The sequence below is a fragment of the Arachis hypogaea genome, chromosome 5, assembly GCF_003086295.3.
Source record: "Arachis hypogaea cultivar Tifrunner chromosome 5, arahy.Tifrunner.gnm2.J5K5, whole genome shotgun sequence".
Taxonomy (NCBI): Eukaryota; Viridiplantae; Streptophyta; class Magnoliopsida; order Fabales; family Fabaceae; genus Arachis; species Arachis hypogaea.
Genome location: NC_092040.1, coordinates 12,959,596 through 12,983,621, shown reverse-complemented (window position 1 = coordinate 12,983,621; position 24,026 = coordinate 12,959,596). Strand labels below are relative to the sequence as shown.

At 34.9% G+C, this 24,026-nt stretch overlaps 3 protein-coding genes across 3 annotated transcripts; 2 read left to right on the top strand and 1 right to left on the bottom strand.

Annotated features, from left to right (window-relative positions):
• Positions 1-1,753: 1,753 nt before the first annotated feature.
• On the bottom strand, positions 1,754-4,316 carry LOC112800846 (protein STAY-GREEN, chloroplastic). Its single transcript, XM_025843254.3, has 4 exons — positions 3,414-4,316; positions 3,160-3,333; positions 2,602-2,769; positions 1,754-2,374 (listed from the first exon to the last, which is right to left on the bottom strand). The coding sequence occupies exons 1-4, from the start codon at positions 3,537-3,539 to the stop codon at positions 2,024-2,026; spliced, it is 819 nt and encodes a 272-aa protein (XP_025699039.1). The 5' UTR covers positions 3,540-4,316; the 3' UTR covers positions 1,754-2,023.
• Positions 4,302-10,877, top strand: LOC112800844 (uncharacterized). The gene is made up of 12 exons (XM_025843251.3): positions 4,302-5,072; positions 6,208-6,326; positions 6,463-6,569; positions 6,654-6,741; positions 7,283-8,321; positions 8,432-8,486; positions 8,608-8,689; positions 8,827-8,907; positions 9,272-9,376; positions 10,005-10,054; positions 10,197-10,314; positions 10,602-10,877. Exons 1-12 carry the CDS (start codon positions 4,847-4,849, stop codon positions 10,692-10,694), a joined length of 2,163 nt encoding a protein of 720 aa, XP_025699036.1. The 5' UTR covers positions 4,302-4,846; the 3' UTR covers positions 10,695-10,877.
• Positions 10,878-19,327: 8,450 nt separating this feature from the next.
• On the top strand, positions 19,328-24,026 carry LOC112800843 (homeobox protein HD1). Its single transcript, XM_025843250.3, has 5 exons — positions 19,328-21,147; positions 21,230-21,350; positions 23,096-23,421; positions 23,493-23,629; positions 23,715-24,026. The coding sequence occupies exons 1-5, from the start codon at positions 20,854-20,856 to the stop codon at positions 23,719-23,721; spliced, it is 885 nt and encodes a 294-aa protein (XP_025699035.1). The 5' UTR covers positions 19,328-20,853; the 3' UTR covers positions 23,722-24,026.

Genomic DNA, 24,026 nt, shown 5'->3' with positions numbered 1-24,026 from the left:
CTTGGAAACCAATCATTGATAAGGTGGAACAGAAGCTTAGCTTGTGGAAAGCGAAGGTGTTGAATAAATCAGGGAAGCTGGTCCTTATCAAGTCGGTACTGAATAGTCTTCCCATATATTATCTTAGTCTGTACAAGATGCCGAAAGCTGTGGCGGACAAGCTGATCACTCTACAACGGAACTTTATGTGGTGTAAGGAGAATGGTAACTCTGGTATACCTATGGTTAAGTGGGAGCTAGTACAGGCTCCAAAAAAGGTGGGGGGCTTGGGGGTTGGTGATGCAATGCTAAGGAACACAGCGCTCCTGTTTAAGTGGTGGTGGCGGTTTTCAAAGGAGGATTGCCCGCTGTGGAAGAAGATTGTTTGTTCGTGTAACAAGTTGAACCCGAATGTAATGTTGGCAACTCAGCCTTTACAAGTAAAAGGAGGGCCTTGGAGGGACATTTGTCAGCTAAATATAAAAGAACCGCGGATTCGGGATAAAATGGTAAGTGGCCTGGCAATGGAAATAGGTAATGGTATGCAAACCCGATTTTGGGAAGATAACTGGATTCAAGGGGGTGTTCTCAAAGGGAGTTATCCGAGACTATACTCTATCTCAAGCCAGCAAGGACTTCTAATTGGGGACTGTGGCTTTTGGGATGGGCTTGATTGGATTTGGAATTTCCAATGGAGGAGGGAGTTGTTCCAATGGGAGCTAGAACTTGTCAATCAGCTGCATGAGAGGTTAAGGCCAGTGAGGTTGTCATCAGGTCGGGAGGACAGCGTGGTGTGGAAGTTTGACAATAAAGGTGTTTTTTCTACTCGTTCTGTGATACAGGCTATACAAGCGGAGACTCTTTCGACTGAAATAACGAGTTATAGCTTCACGAGCTCCGTTTGGAAAGGTTTTGTTCCTCCGAGGATTGAGCTATTTGGGTGGTTTGTGCTAGTTGATCGAGTTAACACCAAGGAGCATAGTTTGTGTGTAATGTGTACTAAGGAATTAGAATCTGCTGAGCATTTATTCCTCAGGTGTGAGGTAGCTTGGCAGGTGTGGTGTCAGTGGTTGAGGTCACTAGGTAGAGAGTGGGTGATCCCTGGAACCATTAAGGAAATGTTTGAAAGCTGGCATGGCTTGCATAATAGACAACAAGGGCAGAAGATGTGGATGACAGTGTTCTTTGCAGTTATTTGGAACATCTGGTTGGAACGGAATGCACGAATCTTTAAGAATACAAGAGCAAGTCTGGAGGTAATCCACACAAAGACGGTAATGAGCTATACAGAATGGCGTGGTGATGATTCTGGGGGAGGCTGTTGTTAGGTCTGGGGTGTTAGGTATTGATTTGGTTGGTAGCTTGTTGTGTATCTTCTTCTTTATTTTATGCTCCACTTTAATGTATTGAGCTTCCTATGTTTCAAAAAAAAAAAACCACAAGTTTTTTCTTTTAGGTTGAATTTAGCACGCAGTTGGACTGTGCTATTGGCTCTGTCGGCAATTTTCCTAGGCACCACAAACCGAATGCAACGAACTTACTTTGTATATATAATTATATATAGAAAAAACTTGAAAATCGTTTCCAGGAGCCCAATGAAAGAGCAGAGCCAGACAATACCAATACCAAACGTCCATGCCTGTTAATCTCTCGTTCTCTTGTAAGCCTCGGCCAGAATAAAATAACAAATATATGAAAACCAAATGGTAATTGGAATATGGTAAATCAAGATACTAACAACCACTGCTATACATACATATAAAAGTCGATAAAATAATCCCTACTAAATCACGCATCATTAATAAATAATAATTCATATTATACATACATGAACCTTTATGACACAAATTCCATCCATCCACAATTGTAAAAAGAAAAAGAAAAGAAAGTAACATAAAAAATCATAAATAAATTTTGGCTTTGTACATTAATCCAAGTGGGTTTAATCTTTTCAATTCTTTTCCTAAACAAGTATAGAGGGGAAAGATAGATGAATAATTAGCAACCATCAATCCCCACGAATATGACTTTAAGTTTTTGTATATTACAAGTTGTGGGATTGTTGGGTCCCATTCTCAGCACGATAATCATAAGGTTGATATTGGTGACCGAGATTGGGAACCTCTTGAGGCCACGGGATTGAGCTGAGCGTCAAAGGTGGAAAGCAACACTCACAGTCTTGTTGGCATGGCTGTGGTATTGCCACCCCCTCATCTTGACGGTGGTGGTCCTCCTCCCCAATTGATGGTGCGGATGCCTCCTTCAGTGGGCCCCAACACTGCACCTTGTTGAACTCCGGAATGTTTGAATGGAAATATACCCAAACCAAAGCGTCTTGTAGCTCCGGGTAGCTGTTGAATAAATTGCCATCCCCGTGAACAAATGCCTTCAACACCTATTTCCCACACGCAACAACATATTGCAATTACCAAATTCAGATGTGATATTTGATTGACTAGTAGTAGGCAATTTAGGTATTATTTGCCAACAAGCCATCCTATTTTTGGTGTAGACTCACAAACATACACCCAATCCAAGAGTGAATGAGTGCTGTGTCTACCCAAATTAGAAATTACAATGATATTTATGCTGGTAAACAATTATTATTTTTGAGTTGCTTACCACTGGAAGCTCTTTGCAGAAGATGAAGTATCTTAGCCTAGCAAACATATCCAAGAGAAAATGACCTCCACTAATGTGGCAGTGAACGTGGAGAGACATCTTTCCCTTCACCTTCTTCCACTGTGCCACCACTTCATCCCTTTGCAACTTGTTGTACCACCCCTGCAGCTGCAATCCAATCCAATTTCCACGCTTACTTATTTCCCTATAACTGACTTCTTACAACCACTTTAATACTCAACAAATCATAAGATTCAGCTTCTAATATATTAGTACTATTCTTCTACCTGGTTTCAAAATTCCTTGCTTTTTTTGTCGAGTGATGGAACATAATAAGCAAACAGGGTAAAATCTTCCCAACAAAGAAACACCCATTTAGGGTAATTTAGGATTTTCATAGAATCAATAAATATGCAATAGTATACTATATTTGGCAAAATTTCTGGCTATATCTATTTATGTTCATACATATATGGCATCCCATTTCCAATCCCAGAATTCAAGAGTACTATATAATGAATGGATTCGTGGATAAATTTACGATGGAAGGAGAAGTACCTGGGAATTATTGATGGTCTGAGAGATAGCGAGAGTGAGTTTGGCAGTGACATCGCTGTGGGTTAGGGTATATGTCCGTGGAAGGTTCCCCGGGTGTTTATCTTCCTCCACTCCCAAGAACAATACCTTGAGCTTCGAAGCCTCGAAGATCGCTGGCCCGAACAACCTTGCAACCTGATAATCAATCATCATTCCATCCATCACAATTCACAACAAAAGATAAAAAGAAGGAAGGAAGGAAGGAAGAGACATACTGGCACAAGAGCTTGGTTGTTCTTGCTGAATCTCCTCCTGTGAGGAAAAATGGAGATCCGATGGGGTGAAATAGAAGGGGAAAGCTTGGAAGGAAGCACAGGAACTGTGGCAGTTAGGGTACCCATGTTCCCCCTACCTAACTGGCACCAATCTTCTTGGACTCCAAAAAATACGCAAATGAGAAACGATACACTACTACTACTTTAGTATACACTCTTGCTCTTGGACCAACGAGTCACTAGAAGTAGGTAGAGGTAGGTAGGTAGGGCTTTGTCTATGGCTGCGACTGCGATTTACTTTTTTCTTTTCTCTTCTCTTCTCTTCTCTTTTTCTTTTTAGCTTATGCTTTTCCTATTCCCATTGCTCTTGGAAACGTAAAGTGTATGTAGATGCGTGTAGTGTGGTTTAATTTGTGAGACTTTAGGGGCAATGCTAACTGTTGCTTCAACTCGTGGTAGGCTACTGATAGTGATACGCATCGGAAATATGGTTTTGGATTGATTCGGTGGTAGTGCTGTCTCCGCATCAACTAAACACGTTTCTTTGCCAACACAACACACGTGTTCTTCTTCCCTCTCTTCCCCCGATATACATCCTTACTTCTAACTTGGGCAGGCCTCATCACCATTCAAGCCCAATTCAATTCCATATATTTTCTTTGGTTACGACATACAGCCCAATAGTTATAGTAAATAATAAGCCCATTAGGCCCAATAACTTGTAATGAGAATGAAAGTTGTAGCAACCCATGACCCCCCCCCCAAAAAAACAAAAATGACTTGTAGCAACCCGTGCTACACACGGTACTTAAGAGTTAAGCTTTTGTCCAAAAAAAAAAAGAGTTAAGCATAAGACACAAAATCTCATTTACAAAAGGACTAAAAAAAAAAAAAATCTCATTTACAAAATATATATTTTTTTGTATACCAATTTTTTTTCCGCAATCTTTATTTTTCTATTTTATCTCGCAATATGTGTTCTACTTCTACAAGTTATAATTAGTAAAAAAATATGTTTCGAATTAATTTGTAAAACATACGATATTTTGATTAAATATTTACTCATACTAATTTTAATTTAAGAGACTAAATTGGTCTCCTGTAAATAAATTATAAATGGATAAAATGAAGAGAATTAGAGGAAAGAAACGGGAAAACAAGGCTTAGCAAAAAAATAAACGGGGAAAACATTGAGAATCACGTCGAGCACGGAGAGAGAAGCTTTATATTATGTGGATATATATTTTGTCATCACAAATGCGCAATTGGCGTAATTTTCCGTTTACTTACTTCCTCTTTCTGGTTTTGTTTCTTTGTGGAAACATAATAACATAACATAATAGCAAAAAGGCCATCCATCCTCGTTCTTATTCGTATTCGCAGACTTTCACTTGTTCTCTTCCCTTCGCATCGCATCGTATCGTATCAAATCAATGGCATCGTCATCGCCTTCTTCCCCTTCTTCCCCTTCTGTCCCTACCGACCAACACACCGATCAGCAGGACCAACAACAGCCGCCGCCGCCTCCGCCGCACCCTCAGCCGCAGCAGGAGCAAGTGAAAGAGTGCACACACAGAACAAAGACGATCCAGTTTCTTGGACGCACAACGCCAATCATCCTCCAAAATGACAATGGCCCCTGCCCTCTCCTCGCTATCTGTCAGTCCCCCCCTCCCCTCTCTCTTAGGGTTTCCACTTCCTTATTTCTTAAGAAATTTAATTCCTCTTATTTTAATCGGCACAGGGATCAGCTCAATTATGTTGTTTCTTTATTGTCGTTATCTTATTCCATAATCATTGACATTATCATTCAAGAACCAGTATCATATTTCGTTGCTTCATGCATCAACTTCGTAATTTTGGATTCTGTTATTAACATTGATGGTTCTTTACCATAATATCAATTATGTTATGGCAAATTAGGAAATAACTCCAGCCATTTGGGATTTACCGTCTCGATGCCCTTTGTGTTTATATAACTGGCTAGAGATATAAGTATGTGCTGCCTAGCTGGGCAAGCAACATTAGGAGAGTCGGTTCATAATATGTCCCCCTTAGGTCTTTAGCCTTTCACGTTTTATCTTTGTTCTTGCTGCATTAATGTACATGTTCTGTTCCATATATATTAGATTGAGAGTACAGCAAAGACCATGGTCTAGAAACGAAATATATTATTTGAGCTAATCTCCTTTTCCATATTTTTATTATTAGAGAAATACTATGTTAGTTTAGCAAGAAATACTGTCTTCGAAACTATTCTCGAATCTTTGATGCACTATGACTTAACTGCTTGCTCTGCCCATGTATCTTAACAGAATTGCCATCTTCATTTGAACTTTCCATTTGACCAATTTCCTTATTATCTTAAGAAATCTTCCCTCGAAATTCTTCTCTTTCAGGTTACAGAGACTTATAATTACCACAAGTGAAATTGAAGAAAATAAAATAATTATAAATGATTAAAAGCTTATCCCTAATGTAAGATATGTTCTCTGGCCCCTTTATGTGTAGCCTTGTAGTTGTCACGTCATTGTACAAAAGTTGAAGTCTATTCTCTTCATGTTACCCTTTGCCTTATATATTTATCCTTTTGTTTGTACTACGGTGCTTCCTTGAGACACTAAGATTTGCAATAATCTGAATCCCTTTTAGATGTTATTGCAAACACCATGCACAATGCTTTGCAGTTTTTTTTTGGGGGGGGGGGGGGGGGGCTACTTGCTATATTTACCTTACATTTCTTGTTTGAAGATATCATATTTATTGCTTATTGTTTTATATTTTATTACTGCAGGTAATGTTCTTCTGCTAAGAAACAACATAAATTTGAGTCCAGATATTTCTGAAGTCTCACAGGAGAAATTGTTGTCATTGGTTGCAGAGCGATTAATTGATTCCAATAGTAATGTGAATGTAAGATCTTCTTTCGTTTATTTTTGGTGGAATTGGCTATGTTCTTTGTAACTTGAGTTGACAATGTTTTTTTTTTTATTTTTGGCTCTATTTTTTGTAACCTGAGTTGACAACTTTTTAAATTGTTATCTTATAGAACAAAGACGCAGGGTATGTCGAAAACCAACAACAAAACATCGCTGATGCAATTGATTTGCTCCCTAGGCTTGCTACGGGCATTGATGTGAATATAAAATTTAGGAGGTTGGCTATGGTTTTCTCATTGGCAATTGTGTTGCATTCATAATAAATTAATAGTTCTAACAAAAGATTGCATATTAATTGCAGAATAGATGATTTTGAGTTCACCCCAGAGTGTGCCATATTTGATCTGCTGGACATCCCTCTGTATCATGGCTGGATAGTTGATCCTCAGGTATTTTGTTCACCTTCAAACCTTCATACTCATTCTACCATGATGATATTGTTGTGCTTTTTGGTTTAAATGCATCTATGAAATCTTTTTATTAACACCATCAATTAGTGACATGGAAGTGAATATTTACATTGGTAAGCATTTTGAAGTAGGGTTTATATATCAGATTGCAAAATGACATAGTTCCCTAAAAGTTGAAACTACTATGGTGTGGCATTTTTGTGCCATATCTTAAATTGATCTGGCCCTCATCATTGTTGGCTCTAGCATTTTATTAGCTAGTTGTTAGGAAAGTATGAGACATGAGTTCCATATCTGAAGTATGGGATTCTAGTAGGGGATTTATATGGCTTTGGGGTATTCGACCATGATCAAGAGTTGTTTATCGTAAATTTTAAAATGTGGATGTTCTTTCTTGAATTTGCATCTTAATACTTATCAAAATGTTGCCTTTTTGCATCTCATTAAGCATGCAAGGTTTAGTTCTTACTATTACGACCTTTCTTTTTCCCTTGTAAATCTTGATGTGCTTGTTGACCAGGATTCTGATACTGCAAATGCAATAGGATTGAAATCCTATAATGCTCTTATGGGAGAACTTGTTTCTCTTGAAACATTAAACATGGAAGTTCAACATAAAACTAATCCAGAAGAAGATGGTGTCGATTTTGTTGCTGCAACAACTGCTGCTCTTGGAGTTCCTTCTCCCAGTTTATCAAAAACCAGATCTTTTGATGATCCTCCCAATTCTGTTTCTGATCAGTTACCAAGAAAAGGCGACATTGAAGAAGAGGCAGAATTGTTAAGAGCTTTGAAGCTGTCTGAGGCTGATTCTAAAGTTTCAACAAGCGATCCTGTTGTAGGTCATATAAATGAAGAACCAATTTCTGTCAGTATGGATGAGAATATAGTTGTGGATTGCGGAGATAAGTTAGAAAAGAGCACTGGTGCTGTAAACAGCAACTTCCATGAGCTAGAACCTTCCATATCTGATGGTTTCTCTGCTGCTGGCAAGGACAGAAATGAACAAACATCTTCTATGTCAACTCAGGTAGAAACAGCTAACTCATCTTTAAAGCCAGATACCATTAATGAACTTCATCAGTCAGCTTCAGTGGGACCTACAGAGTCTTTTGCCCAGAATGATGTGATTGAGAAGGACGGTGTTGATGTGTTGGTTGAAAATGAGAATGCAGCTGTTATTTCTTCTGAAAAGTACTCCGGAGGGGGTGTAGAAGTTCATGACGAATCCATTTTTAAGACTATGGGTCCTGAAGTTGCAGGTGAATCTCAAGAACCTGATGCAACAGGATTATCATATGTATCCTCTAACCATATGGATACAGATTCGTCTAGTGTCAGATATAATCAAACTGATGCTTCTGAAGTACTGACTTCAAGTGTTGATGGGAGTGAACCCATATATGAAGGAGAGGAATGTGTATTGGATACAAGAACTGGGAATTTTGAGGATCATGAACCTGTATATGAAGGTGAGGTGGTTCTTGCGGAACAGGCTGACAAAAGCACGTTGCTTGCCCCTGATGTAAGAGCTAAGGATGAAATTACTCCACAACAAGGTTTTTTTTATCAGAATATCACTTTAAGATAATTTGTATTATTATCTTTAGTAAAAGTTTTTTCTTTTCTTTTTTTCCCCCACCTTAATTTATCCCCCTTCAATGATCAGGAGAACTGATCAAGAGTTTCATGAGGAATACTGCCAGCCAATTGACATTTTATGGGTATGATGACCTCCTCTTGTTGGTTTAAATAATGTAATCCATATTTTTCTCCTCATTGATTATTGAGGAATTTTTCTTTTTAGAATTTACAAATGATAAATTATAATAAATGCTTTTGCAGCCTTTTCTGTTTACAAGATGGTCTCAAAGAACGGGAATTATGTGTTTTTTTCCGAAACAATCATTTCAGCACCATGTTTAAGGTCAGTAAAAAGGCTTGTTTTCCTTTTCCTGACTTAAAGTACCACACCCATCATTGATAAGGGGTGGTGGGAATTGTTGATTCTCTTTCTTGCGTAGTCTGTCTTTACAGTCCTGAAGTTTTCATTAATATTCACAGTTTGAAGGTGAGCTGTATCTTCTAGCTACAGACCAAGGTTACATAAATCAACCTGATCTGGTGTGGGAAAAATTGAATGAGGTAAAACACTATTTATTGATGAATGATCTTTACTCACCCAGGTTACCGTATAAATTTTTAATGATTTTTCCCCTTCATTCTATGCTGATATTGGTGAGAACTGTGTATTGTGTTCATATGTATTCTGAACTTCTTGGTACTGAAAGATCAGTCCAAGTCATATAGGTGCTGTTGTCTTGGATGTGTATTATTCCATTGGAATGACTTTATGTGTCTTCTTACGTATAGTTCCTTTTCTATTGTGATGAACTGATGTCTGATGTTGAGGATGTATTTCTTGCTTTTTCTTCACTATTATGAACAAGTAACAGTAAGGTCATTATTAAATTACGGTAATTAAGATGGTGTTGTACTTTTTTTTCAGGTCAATGGTGATACCATATTTATGACCAGCAACTTTAAGGAATTCAAGGTAGAAAGCCATGAAAATAACACTTGGGATGAGAGTAATGTCATGACCAGCACTGCTGTATGTATATTATTTCAAAAGTTATTTTTCATATGTAGAGAAGATATATCAAAAAATCATTCTACACTGTTGAATAACTTTTCTGTATCGGAAGTTTTTTTTTTTTTTTTTTTTTTTGTAAAAATCATTTTTGGATTGAAAGCTCCTCTTATAGATCATGTCTATAACATTTAAGTTAACCGAATATAGTTCAACACATTTTCTATATACATTAACATAAATTTGAAATAAGAACTTCTTGTTGACATTCTTATTGATGTACTTATCTTTTGAAAATAAGTGTTGACGTAAATGATCAAGATTATAAATAGTTATCCTTCAATGGTTGAATTGATAAAAATAAATATTATGAATTAATTGTATATACTATTTGTTCAAAAAAAGTTTAGGCAAATATTTGAATTATATATTTATCACATCATCAAACGAGTCTAACAATCTACTATCTCAGTATTCTCACAATAGTGGAAATATCATTGGATGATAGTGTAAATTTTTTTTTTATACCGTCAGTATCAAAATTAATCTTATATATGAAGCTATTCAATGGTATGAATTATAAAAGATATAAAATCTAATCTTGTGAACCGAATTCCCATTGATATAAAGACAACTGCTCATATTTCAGGACTATCTTGCCAGTATAGATAGTGCTGCACAGGCGGGCTTAGATATCAAGTAATTTTCTGAACATACCATTTGCACCATACTTTTAAATTGCTCTCCCTTCCCCTTTCCTTTTTAAATCCAGTTGTAATTTCAATTAAAGTTATTCAATATGATATGGTTAATTTTGATCTTACCTGTAATTGTGTGACAGTTCTGATCTGCAATTAGCAATAGCCTTGCAACAACAGGAGTTTGAGCAGCAGCCTCCACGTCATAATACTCAACAATCATCAGTCACTGGTGGCTCCAGACTGATCACAGGTCCACAGGTAAATATTATTTTGCAATTATTGCTGCGATTAATTTATGGTATTATTGTCAACCGATCATTATCTGAAATGATTTGGATATATACATCCCTGGTATCTGTTGCCTTCGTACCTCATACGTGCAATTGGGTTGATTGATAATTTTGAATTTCAATGGAGATCTTAAATCGATGACAAATGTCTGGATGGTTAATAGGAACATGCATTGGTTTGATGACCAGCTCTCTAAATAATTGAAATTTAAAAATGGAAGCTTTTGCAAACTTTCTACTAAATGTTATTCACAGGTGGCAAGAAACACGGGGAGGCATTCATCGTCTTCTGGATCTACAACACCCAGAGCAGATGGAAAAGCCAAAGATAAATGTACAGTGATGTGAATTACATAACCAGGAGTTAATTTTTTGAAGATTTCACTTTGAAATGCGTGCCCTTGATTCCATGTATCTCATTACAACAACTTTATGCCTGGTGTCATGTATGTGATATTAGGTTATGTTTCTAATGTAAATATTGGTAGTATATAGTGTTTACGACCACAGAGGTAGGTCTTGTCTTGTGTATCTTGGAATCCCAACCCTTAACCTCCCTCCACGCTCTATATTAGTTTCTCTACTCTAACCATCCCAACCAAAGTTGCGGTCCCCATTTTATGCTGATTGATTTTGCAGCGCAGCTCAGAGGCTGAGTAGGGAGGAAAAGCCTAGCCCAGCTAATTCTCTTTTTGCCTTTTTAACTTTTAACCTTGTTCTCTCCCTCCTTCGCTAATAATTCATGTAAAGCTACAGAATTTGATATAGATTTTGTTGTCGGCTTGATGGTTAGATATCCATGTTGGATGCGGTGGACTTTGGTACAAAATTTCCTAGGGAACAAAAGATAGATAAAATTTTTTCTGTTAAGTGATTTTTTTATACACCTTTTTGTGGGATGAATCTTTTTTAGCACCCTTTATGTGCTTGTGATGAAAACTCAGCTTAATAGTAATTAAACATTCTGTTTGTGATAGGACTAGGTTTTGTGGCAGAATAGCAAGTGCCAACAGACTTGGCATGCAATACGATTCTTTGAAGGTGTCAAATGTAGCCTAGTGCAGTAGTACGTGCCTTTCTCGTCAAATAAATCTAGAATGTGATAGTAGCTTTCGGTGCTGGTGTTTGTGGGACTAGGGTGTTGTTGAATTTGTCGAATGCCGTATCTCTCCTTCTGTAATTACAAATACAATTTACATCGTCGAGACTTTTTCATATTTGACGTTTCATTTTGTGTTATACATGTTTCCAGAGGTGCTAAGTGGTGGTAATTAACTAATTCGCTAGAAATGATATGCGAATTGTTATTTTTTTACTTTATTGCATAAACGAAATATTACAAGATAGTACTGATTGAATAATTTAAATTAGATTATTATTTATTATATGAAAATTTAAATTGGCGGCATTAAATAAGTATTGACTGCATATCATGTTACTCATTATAGCAGGATAAGGTTTACGATATCATCAATAATATCATTAAAGAGTATAGTTTTGTTGACAAAAACTGAAAATGATAGAAGTGTTGTTTGTTGTGGTGAGGTGAAAGTGATAGGTGAGATCACTGGTCATTGATTTGTACATTGGCAGTTGAGTTTTTGGTTTTATTTATTGTATTTTTTTTTTCTTCTTAGCAATGCAATTCGTTTATTTTATAGTACTATAGTATTTGAATTTAATTAAGGTTTGATTTAATAGTTGGGGGACCACTTATATTGATCGTGTTGGTAATATTGTGGACGCAAGAAATAAATAATGATAGAAGAGGACAGTACTACAGCTGTGATGGTGACGCAGGTCCAGCTGTTACCTCCATAGAAGACCACCACCACTTTTTTTCTTGGACACTTATGTTCTCTCGTTCTTCTCATTCTCATTTTCTTCTCCCTTCCATTATGCTTTTGCTCTCTTCCCAGCTCCATCACTTTTACTTTTAGACAAGATTTACCATATACTACTAATACAACATTTTAGTTGAGCTTTTTTACACCGACGAAGAAGAAAGGCCACCTATTAAGATTTTTTTTTAGAATGAGTAACATTATTAAAATAGGAGTAATGTTATTATAATGTAAATTCATGCAAAATATAATATAAAAAAAATTATGTAATTTTAAATAAGTAGTAGATGATGGACATACTAATTACAATGATCAATTAAAAATGGTAGATGGTGAATATGCTATTAATTGATTATTGTAATTAGTATTTTCACTTTTTTTATAAGATTTTAGAAAAAAAAAAAGAATACTAAAAAATAAAAATACAAATCAAATATTAAAAGTAAGATGTTGTCTTTTATTTTTACTTCTTATTTTTTATTAAAATTTTAAAAATAAAAATAAAATAATAAAAATTCAAACACTTTCATAATTTATCCTAGAGGTAAATACTAAATTAATATCCAAAAAATTTGAGAGCTCACAAAATGATATCTGAATTTTGTTATTAATAAAGTGATTTTCGAAAGATTTTAAAATTTGACCGACATTTTTCTAAATTCGTGGGAACACATCTTCAACGAACACTATACTAACATAATCACCGTATTTTGATGACATAATCACCGTATTTTGATGACCTAACAAACTCCCAACCCTAATCAGTAATCCCTCCCTCCCCACTCCCCTTCCCCGCTCCAACCAATTCTCTTGCTCTCGCACTCTCACTCTCTTTCTCCAGCAATGTGATGGTGTTTCTAATGACGAAGATGGTGGGTCGGTTCTCCGACAAAGATGGCGGGGTGGTTATCCAAAGAGGCAATCGGCAATTCCACCATGGTTCCTTCTTCTCTTGGTGTTTCCCTCCCTCTCTTACTCTACCATGGTTCCTGCAATAATACCCGACCCACACATGTTTATTGGAGTGCTCACGGCTGTTCTTTTTCTCTGAGCTTCTCAATCACGTTGGGGAGGAGAGGGATCAGGATTAGGGTGGATTTTGCCAGGTTAACAAAATACAGTGGACTACGTCATTATTGTATTTGATGGAAATGTATTTTAACAAGTTTAGTGGCGTTTGTCAAATTTTAAAATCTTTTAAAAATAATTTTGTTAACAACAAAAATCAAGTATTATTTTATTAATGTTAAAATGTTTTGAATACTAATTTAATATTTACCTCTTTACCCCATATATATGGTGAAAGGGAATAAGAGGCTCGCAAGCAAAGAGAAGGATTACAATATTTCTAAAAATTTCCAGGCTAGAATAATTTGATAAAGGTTTTCGGGGTTACATATGTCTTAACGGTTAACGGTCAAATCATGGGTTTGTCAATCCCTTGCTATTTCATGCCCCAACTCCTGCTTCTTAAATCTTAATCCCATGATTGAATAGCCAAGAGAGTTAAGCTTTATTCTTTCAATTATTGAGTTGCTTTATTTATACATTAAGTTGTGTCCCTAGATATATTTTTATTCTTTAATATAAAATCAACATTTCTAGTCCTGTATTTTGAAGTGTGTAATTTCATAGCTAGACATGAACATGAATTGTTACATGCAAACGGAAAAGTGAAAAACTGGGGAAAAAGATCACGTGGGATATAGATAGATATAGTGCTGGACCTACCATGCTCCAAAGTTAGGGTCAGGTCAGGTTTCCATTCATAACAAGGCTCTGATTTCTTGCTGCCATTAATTTTCTTTTTCTCAAGCTGCTGATATACTGATATATATAGTGTGCAAACGAGTCACTTTTCATCCAAATTTCAACGATATGCATCAAGTGTATTATCCTTTCTCACATTAATGAATATACAACATCGATCAATTTTCGATTGTGGAGACCTATCATTCTTATGGCAGATATTGTAACCAATAGGAGTAATTGGTTTTTTAGTTGTGGGTTGTTATTTCTTTGGGATCTTGGTATCTCTGAGTTTTGTTGTACTATACTATTATTGTAATAACTTTTAATATTTTTCTACTTTTATTTGAACTTAATATTAAATTTATTTAAAAATAAACTGTTTTTTTCTCATTCTTATTTGTGTTTATTAAAATTCTATATTATTATTCACAATAAAATCTTAAAAGATAGATATTTTTAGTAAAAAATAAAAAATTAATACTGACACTTATTTATATTAAAATTAGAAGAAAAAAGCAGATATTTTTCCCAGCTTCGTACTTAGATATTTTTTATGAGTTGATTTAACGTGAAATGGAATAACATAAGTGGACAAATAAGAGATGTTGCTTGAAGGCTTTTTATTCGTGAAATCGTTGGATAAAATGCTTGCTTCCTTGTTTTCAACGCAACACGTACTCTTCAAACAAAAGTAATCAAGAACAGAGCGGAAAGAATATTCATTTCAGATTTTTATGAATTTTTTCCCCCATTCATACCCAGTTGCTTTATGTATTTAATTTTTATTACTTTTTTTTTTTTTTTACTATTTAGGATTCAACCACAGCCCACCCAAAGCCGCCTCTATCCGTATCCTTTAGTTTAGTTTTCCTTTTATCTTATCTTGTAAGAAAATTTGTAAGCGTATGATATACGTATTTCAGTAATTTTTAATTGTGAATAATAATTATAAAAAATATATATAATTTATATAATTAAAATTTATAGTTAAAAATTATTGAAATACCGATATATTAATATACTTAACAACTTTTCTATCTTCTATACTCTATCTTTAGTCAATTACAATACCCTTTTGTCAGAAAAAAGAATTAGATATATACTTAGATTAATTTATGATTGTTTTTCTCTTTTATGTTTTGGTTTCTCCCTTCTTATATTAATATTATCTATTTTTTAATGTCTAATCAAAACAACAATAAGATCCGCGTTAGATAAAATATTTAAAAGGATATTTTTGATATTTATATTAAATTTGTGTATTTTGTGTTAATAAAAATTAGACTTATTTTTTTAAATTTTTTTATAATATTTTTTCTTCTCTTATTGGAATAACAATTTTATTTTTTAATGAGATATTATAATTTTGTTTATTACACTCGTTTAATGTATTTTAATATTTATTATCTCAGAATTATTTTTTGATGTTGATTTTAGACTATCAATTTAAAATATCGAATTTTATTGAGTTTTGATTTTTTTTTATTGATCTATTTTCTAGTAACATTTTTTTAGACATTTCAATATTGTTTTTTTGGAATTTTTTTTCAAATAAAATAAAAAATAAATATTTTTTCAAACAAGATATTTTAATTTTATTTTTTAAAACACGATTTTTTTTTATAAGAAGGACAAGCTGCCGTACCCCAAACTTTATAATTTATATAGAGTTTGTCGCACCCCAAACTATATGATAGGTTTCCAAGATAAAAGTATGTCTGTTGGAGAGTAGATCAGAAAAGCACAATATCCTTATTTATTTTTTTCTCTTACTGTTGGCATTTTCTCTATGATGTCAAGGAATCCATTGTTATCCATTCATTACGATGGTGAAATAATGTATGACGAAGAAGGTTCTATTGTTTTTAGATCGGAAAAACCGATAATTACCTATATGACACCGAAAGTCTACAGTTTTAAAGAATTTGATATTGTACTCCGTCGGGCAGCAAGAGGCAAAAATAGTGAAAAAAGTTTACTACAGATATCCGACCAAAATAGATGGCAATTTATTTTATAAAAGGTATATTACAGTTGTATTGTCTCTGTTATTATTATATTTATCAGATCACGGTTGTGAGAAATATTTTTATTGTCTTGAATTAGATACCATTTGTGCGACGACGAAAACGTACGGCTTATAAGATCGTGGCACAACTGATAGACAAATGTTTATCTGTTGGAATTATTTGTGTATCTCGCTGAGGTGGGTGGCCGAGGATCATCTACAGATACTGTCGATGATAGTCCGTTGAGTGGAGTTGTTAGACGAACTATTAGAAGGACTATGGTGGATCTAAATATGCCACTTGAGGATAGTCAGGAGGGGTCTAATGTTGAAGTTCGTAATGTTGACTTAAAGGACGATGGTGTTGAAGTTCGTAATGCCAGCACAGCCCCCACAATAACCAGCCACACGTCTCGAGGTCCTCCAGTAGGGGTAGTCACCTTATGTGCACCCGAGAGTCAGATGCATATGGGAATATGAGATCTCCTATCACTCCATGATGTACCCTCTTGTGTACCTCATCAGGCGTTCCTCTGCGGCGTCCTGCTCCAACTCTTTATAAATCGTGTTGTGAAACCAAGTGAGTTTCACAGTCCACCTCGTCTGAGACTGTCTGTCATCTGCATCAAGAACAACACCCAAAATCTACTCACATAATCTCATGGTGCGTCCCTGATAGTGCTGTTCCCACCCACCAATGTATCCGCTCACAGGATCACCGTCGATCCTGGGTCCCAGTTGATAGGCCACATCTTGCAGGGAGATGAAACGTGTAGGACTCAGGCCTCCACCTCTCTATCAAAGATGAGGCAAGCGGGCAATCGTGCTCGAACTCGACCATATAGGTCACATACTCAAATTTGGCTCGTCTAAGATATGGCCTAATCTACTCCGATGGCCGTGTCATCAAATTCCGTCTGGTGCGCAAGATCCGAGGCGCTTACCAAACGAAAACAAAAAATAAGAAAAAATCAGAACGGTGAACACATAAAATAACAAGTTCACTGCTTATTAATTACAATAAGATATAAAATAGTTAAAAAAGTGTACCACTCAATCAAGTCTGCCAACAATGTGCTCAGTGTGATCCAACCTATACATCTCACTTTCATAACCCAATAACTACTGCTCTATCTAAACACAATCTAGTAAAATAAAATCACACACACTAAACTCAATTTCTTTTACGTTAACTAAATTAATAAAAAATATATATTTAAATCCAAAACAGTTTAAAAACTTAGTAAATAACTAATTGAATCCTAAATTTTACTAATCAAGTTTGTTTTTAGTCTAACTTAACCTAATTAATTATTCAACTAATTACTTTCTGATTTACAACTTAAACTAATTATTCTCACTAAACTAACTAACAATTTACTTTGTTATACTAATTAACATGTTATAGATAACAAAACAACAACTATACTTAAAAACAATAACATAAAAAATTTAACTAACATAAAAACAGTTAACAGTAACTCTGTAACTCTAACTGACATGCAACTTATAACTAATTATTTTATCTAACATGTAAACAGTACCTCTAACTAAGTTAAAAAAAATTAACTCTAACTAACCTATTATTTACTAACCTGGAATTGAAGATGTCGTCCGCAATGAATATCGCTGGTGTCAAACCGATATTAAGAAAAGATGACCAGAGTGAATTTAGAAGAGAGATTGGAAAAGAAAAGAGAAAAGTAAATGGTCCCACTAGGTTTATATACTATGTCGAACTTAACATAGAATTTGGGGATGCGACGAACTTGCCCTTATTACAAAAAAATCATATTTTGAAAAATAATGTTGAAATATCTTATTTAAAAAAATATTTATTTTTTTATTTTATTTTTAAAAAAACCTGTTTTGTTGTGAGTTATTATTATTATTATTATTATTATATTTTTTTTGAAGGAAAAAACTCAACACAACAAGATGGAGCATATAAAATAATAAAGAACAACCCGACAACTCTAGTCATGACAACCCCTAGTTATCTTCGACATTGCCATTAACAACCATAGGGTTCACCACCACTCCACTCATCGGAGAGCAAGAAGGATCTACTAATAATATCCACCACACGCGAGCTTTGATTCCTGAAGATTCTATCATTCCGTTCTAGCCAAACTGTCCAGATAACAGCAAAGAAGTCAATCACCCACTTCCTCCTCTCACATCTTCTTGCTGCAGCATTCGTCTAGCTTTCAAAGTGTTGTTTGAGTGTACCAGACACGGTCCATTTTCTTCCAAGGGCGAATAGCCAAGCACACCACACCTGCCAAAAAATCTCACAACCAGCAAACAAATGAAAAGCAGACTCCACAGACTTACCACATAAGATGCATGTACGATCATTTGGATTAATTACACCTAGTCTACATAGTCTGTCCTTAGTATTCACCCTCCCACCAACAAAACCAAGAGAATAACTCAATCCTTGGTGGAACAAAACCCTTCCAAATTGCACTTGTGAAGCTATAACTTGTTATTTCCTCCGGGAGAACCGCTTTCTGCAACACCTGCACAAATGAGTTAGTCAAATAAATACCAGATCTATCAAATTTTCAGACCATTCTGTCCTCCCTCTCAGATGTTAGCTGAACAGACTATAAAATCTGATGGAGTTGGTTTACTAGTGCCAACTCCCATCAAAAAATTTCTTTCCTCCATTGAAAATTTCATATTCAGTCTAACCCATCCCAAAATTCACGATCTCTAATAACAGAACCTAAAGATTTGAGACCGAAAAAAATCTTAGAAACAACTCTTTAAAAACACCATGAAATAACCAAATATCCTCCCAAAATCGTACTGTCTGTCATTCCCTACATCCATATACAACCCCTTGATGGATGCGGTTAGAGTTGGACAAATGATGGATAAAAAATTTCACATCAGAGAAGATTACATATCTTTAGTGGGTGAAGCTGACAAATTTGATTTGGATTTGGGTGACGAATTAATTAAAGCCTTAATTAATCTATAAGATCTCTTTAGTCTCATTTCATAGTTGGTGGTGAGTTTCAGTTTTAACAAACAGATGGTTGCTACGTAAGCAAAGAGCAGTGCAGATTCATTTCCCCTTCTTGCTTTGATTCCAACAATCCAACCTCTCATTTAATTAATATTTACGGTATATATACACTTCCTATACGAAAAATAATACATATAGGAAAAAGTAGAAAAAGGAATATTAGCATAACAGGTAAAGAGCATGGAAGATGAAAAGTTTAGTTAGCACCATTCCAACAATGAGAAGAAACACTGACAGCTCAACCTTTAGCCGACTTTATACATAACTAACAAGATTAAAACTTAAATAAAGGTTGGTGACAAAAAAGGATATATATCTTTATCTTCTTTTGATTAGTGGAGCACTCCATTTGGTTGAGATTTCCCTATTATATTTCGCTCCATATATAATTTTTGGTTCAACCTACTGGTTGGAATTGCAAGCATATATATATTTTCAGGTTGCGTATACTTAAAACATTATTTTCTTATTTTATAAACATTAAATTATACTATATTAACTAAGCTTTGTTTTTCTTTTTGGTACAACTAACGATTGTTGCATTTAGTAGACATTAAGTTGGTCTGCCCGTTTGATAATTGAAGTAATAATGGTCATCTAAGCCTAATTTTTCAGTGCCTACATATTTTTATTTGATTTAAATTAAACCCCTAGTGGGTCTATCTATTGGTAAAGGATTACGGTAATATACATGATATTATATGTATATTTTTGTTAATATACCCCAAAAAAAGTATTGATATGTTGATTCAGCTACTGAAAGTCATCATATGCTGTATTTTCAGTTGCCGTACTCATGTCTTTATTTGGGTACATCAATATTAATTAATTAATGTCTTTAAAGTAAGTAAATTTATGTAAGTTTTCTCTTTAACATTGTTATAACAACATAGCGGATGACAATGTTGCTATGTTACATAAGAATTTTTAGTGTATTTTATAGAATAATGTAAAAAAGTAGTAAATATTATATAAGTTAAATCTCAAAAATTTTAATTAGCTAAGTAACTAAAATATGGTTGTAATTTATCTATAATTGGCTAAGAGGTCATCACCAAAAGAAAAGAAACAATGAATGTTACAGTGACCAGAACCAACCAACAACGCTTAACGCGTATAAGCGTAAACCATGTGCAAATAAATCAATTTATATAGGGATAGGTGATAACCCAACCGAACTGATAATAATTAAGGTAGTACCTAATAACGTTAAGCCAATAATTCAATTTGAGAAATAAGGAATTAAATGGAGGAGGAAAAACCGAAAAAGAGAGAAAAATGTCAGGGGTGAGAAGCAGCTTTATCTGCTTATTTTTTTGTTTTTCGTTTTTTTAGTTAAAATTTTGTTGGGTGGTTCTTGTATGGAGTTTGATAATAATGATTCTGCAGCATAGAGAGTGTGTCTCTGTGATTTCGTCTTTCTCTCGCTCTCAATCTCTAACACGCAAATAAGAATGGAGTCTTAAATGCTAATGCTTGGTTCCTCTTTCTATGTGTATGTAAGATCTTTGTTCCCATCAGAAGTGGTGCAGAAAGTTGTGTGTCTCAGATCCCTATATTATACTAACACACACACACCTCACCGAAAAACGATACCACCAACTCTCTCTCTTTCTCTTTCTCTCTGAGACACAGACACACACACAGACACAGACTAAGACTACTTTCCTATATATCCATCTCTCTTTCTCTTTCATACATATGATGATACGATACACATAGATATATAGCAGCAGCATATACATAGAGTGGTCCTCAATTACACAGCTTTTTTCCTCTCATATTTCTGAATCTCTTTTTCTTTCTCTTCAAACACCTTTTGCCTTTATTATCATCACACCACCTCCTTGGGTTCAAAGAGTAATGATGCAAGAACCAAGCTTGGGTATGATGGGTGGAGGAGGAGAGATGTCTTCAGCAACAGGGTCCGGCGGCGAGCAGCAACAGCGGCAGCTGAAGGCGGAGATAGCAACACACCCGCTGTACGAGCAGGTTCTGGCAGCACACGTGGCGTGCCTGAGAGTTGCAACGCCAATAGACCAGCTTCCACTTATAGACGCACAGCTATCACAATCACACCATGTTCTTCGCTCCTATGTCTCTCAACACACACTCTCTCTCTCTCCTCACGACCGTCAAGACCTTGATAATTTCCTCGTAATTAATATTCCCTTCTACTTCTTCTGCCTAATTAATTGTTCTTCTTGTTTAGTAATATATGTGTATATTAATATCGCAGGCTCAGTACTTGATAGTGTTGTGTACTTTCAAAGAGCAGCTTCAGCAACATGTCAGAGTCCATGCCGTCGAGGCTGTCATGGCCTGCCGTGATATTGAAAATACCTTGCAAGCTCTCACCGGTATTCTTTTCTAATTTCACCCCATTTTAGTTTTATCAAATTTCTTACATAACAACTACCTTGCTTTAATTAATTAAGTTGGTTATTTAATTTATAAAATATATATATACATACATACGCACGCAAGTGATGAAGCACACACATAGATAGATATAGCTAGTAATGAGACAAAGAAGGAGATAGAAGATGACAATCAATGATTAAAGGCTGATAGAAAACAGTAACGACTTAGAGTGGAACAGTGTGGGATGGGAATGGAACTACAACTACTGTTGATGAAGAGATAATCACAAAATCATCAGCCTTTCTTTCTGATTTTTGTGTATGCATGTACCATGAATAGAATATTCCTATCTATCCACTGCAACCCTTTCCCATCCATATTCGGATTAAATCATATTAGTGCTACTTATTATCCAAATAATCCCATTTCCAAGTTACAAAGGTAAGTAACCAGCGGGCTCTATAATGTACCTCCAAAGCAAAGCAGTCAAATGCTTTTCAATCAAGAAATAAACTGCTATATATATAAAACTTTTCAAGAGCTTTCATGCTGTTAGGATCAATCTATCAGTTAGTTTTTTAGTTGGCTCTTTTAGTTAGCAATAGTTATAAGTTGTTTAAGTGGTTAGTTATTGTTGACAAATGACAGCACCTAAACAAGTCTGTTACTTAACACATACAGCTGGAGCTATCACACATGCACATTGAACCATGTATATATAATCAACAATGATGTTGTTTTACTCAAATTTCTTTTTTAAATTTTAATAGCATTAGCTGTTAATTATATCTTAGTCATAAACGTGTATGCACTCGAAACTCACAAAAATCAGAAGGGTAAACCAAGGGGGAAAGTTTTTACTCTTGACTTCCCGTGACTTGTCAGCAATACTTTATTTTCCTTTTTATCCCCTTCATTCCCACTAGACTAGAAGAGCCTCTTCAAATTGATAAAACTTTACTTATCCACTAAAACGTGCATGTTAAATAGTATTAGTACCTTTAGTTCTAATAAATTTGTGATAGGGCCTGTATGTCTAGCTGAAAATGTCTATCTATAATGTCATTTATACCTAACGGCCATATCAACTTTTAGATTCTACACGTCTCAATTATCTTTTTAAATAAATCATATCTTTTGCTTCAAATAATTTCTTAATTATTTTACTAGCCATATTATTAGGTATTGAGATATATTTAGGATTATTGTTGTGTATTAGGTATCAGACAATACATTTTAAATAATGCTTGGTTGTTTGATTGATTGATTGAGCTAATAATTGTTTCTAAATTAGTTGGTATGTATTAAATTTGACATATTTAAGAATGTGTTTTGCTTGTGTTTTTTTATGTTTTTATTTTTTTTATAAATTTTTTAAAATAAAAATACTAAAAATAGAAATAGAAACACAAACTAAATATAACTAATAAAAAAAAGAAATAGAAGCTATGAAACTATATATGCAGCTCATAATTATGGATGCAATATAATTACTATCTAATTAGCTAGGCATGAAGATGACGTTCAACTGTACTTTTAGGCGTGCAACCCACTTTAGGTGAAAATAAATGTTGTAGTTGGCTTAGTCAATGCCTAATGTGACCTAGAGTATGCTATTTATTATATGTAATTATGTATGATTGAGATGTGCAGACAAAAATTGTAAGGATGATAAAGTGCTTCAAACTATACTTTTATAAGCAGAAATTAATAAGTGTATATATAAAATTGATGATATCAGGAGTGAGCCTGGGAGAAGGAAGTGGGGCAACAATGTCAGATGATGAAGATGAATTTCAGATGGATTTCTGTTTGGATCAGTCGAGTGGTGGTGGTGGTGATGACATGATGGGATTTGGTCCCTTACTCCCTACGGAATCAGAAAGGTCACTGATGGAAAGAGTCCGTCAAGAACTCAAGATTGAGCTGAAGCAAGGATTCAAGTCAAGGATTGAAGATGTTAGGGAAGAAATCCTGAGGAAACGTAGAGCTGGCAAATTACCCGGTGACACCACTTCTGTCTTGAAGAACTGGTGGCAGCAGCATGCTAAGTGGCCTTATCCAACTGTATGTATATATGCATGCATCCATGCATCTCATTACATATCTTCATTGTTAATTAATCATTGTGCATGCAGGAAGATGACAAGGCAAAACTAGTGGAGGAGACAGGGTTGCAGCTGAAGCAAATCAACAACTGGTTCATCAACCAAAGGAAACGCAATTGGCACAGCAACTCTCAATCAGTTACCTCCCTCAAGTCCAAGCGCAAAAGGTAGATTTTATAATTAATAAATATATGTATGTGCAATGCATAATAAGTATATGGATTTACTTATTGCTGATTGTTGGTGATATAGAATGTAAGGGATTGAAGCTAAGACAGATTCAGGAGATGTACGTTTAATCTAAGATAGCTATCAATCTAAGAGATGCTCGCTCGCTAGCTGTTTCTGGACTTTGAAGGATGCCATGCATCAAACCCTTAGCTTTTTGTTGTCTCCATTGCTTTCTTGTTAATTAATTAACTTGCCATTGTAAATTGTTTGCTAATCTGATGGATGATGAGATTGACCTGCTGATCAACAATTTTATTACTATTATTATGATAATTATACAGACTATCTATGCTTGATATCAATCAAAGATAAAAGTGGCCTTTAAGACTTCAA

Coding starts and splice junctions, on each gene's coding strand:
- LOC112800846 (XM_025843254.3), bottom strand. CDS start 3,539: ATGGGTACCCTAACTGCCACAGTTCCTGTGCTTCCTTCCAAGCTTTCC. Junction 2,770..3,159: donor AGACCATCAATAATTCCCAG/GTACTTCTCCTT, acceptor ATTGGATTGCAG/CTGCAGGGGTGGTACAACAA. Junction 2,375..2,601: donor TCTGCAAAGAGCTTCCAGTG/GTAAGCAACTCA, acceptor TGTGGGAAATAG/GTGTTGAAGGCATTTGTTCA.
- LOC112800844 (XM_025843251.3), top strand. CDS start 4,847: ATGGCATCGTCATCGCCTTCTTCCCCTTCTTCCCCTTCTGTCCCTACC. Junction 6,327..6,462: donor ATTCCAATAGTAATGTGAAT/GTAAGATCTTCT, acceptor GTTATCTTATAG/AACAAAGACGCAGGGTATGT. Junction 10,055..10,196: donor CAGGCGGGCTTAGATATCAA/GTAATTTTCTGA, acceptor ATTGTGTGACAG/TTCTGATCTGCAATTAGCAA.
- LOC112800843 (XM_025843250.3), top strand. CDS start 20,854: ATGATGCAAGAACCAAGCTTGGGTATGATGGGTGGAGGAGGAGAGATG. Junction 21,148..21,229: donor AAGACCTTGATAATTTCCTC/GTAATTAATATT, acceptor TTAATATCGCAG/GCTCAGTACTTGATAGTGTT. Junction 21,351..23,095: donor TACCTTGCAAGCTCTCACCG/GTATTCTTTTCT, acceptor TGATGATATCAG/GAGTGAGCCTGGGAGAAGGA.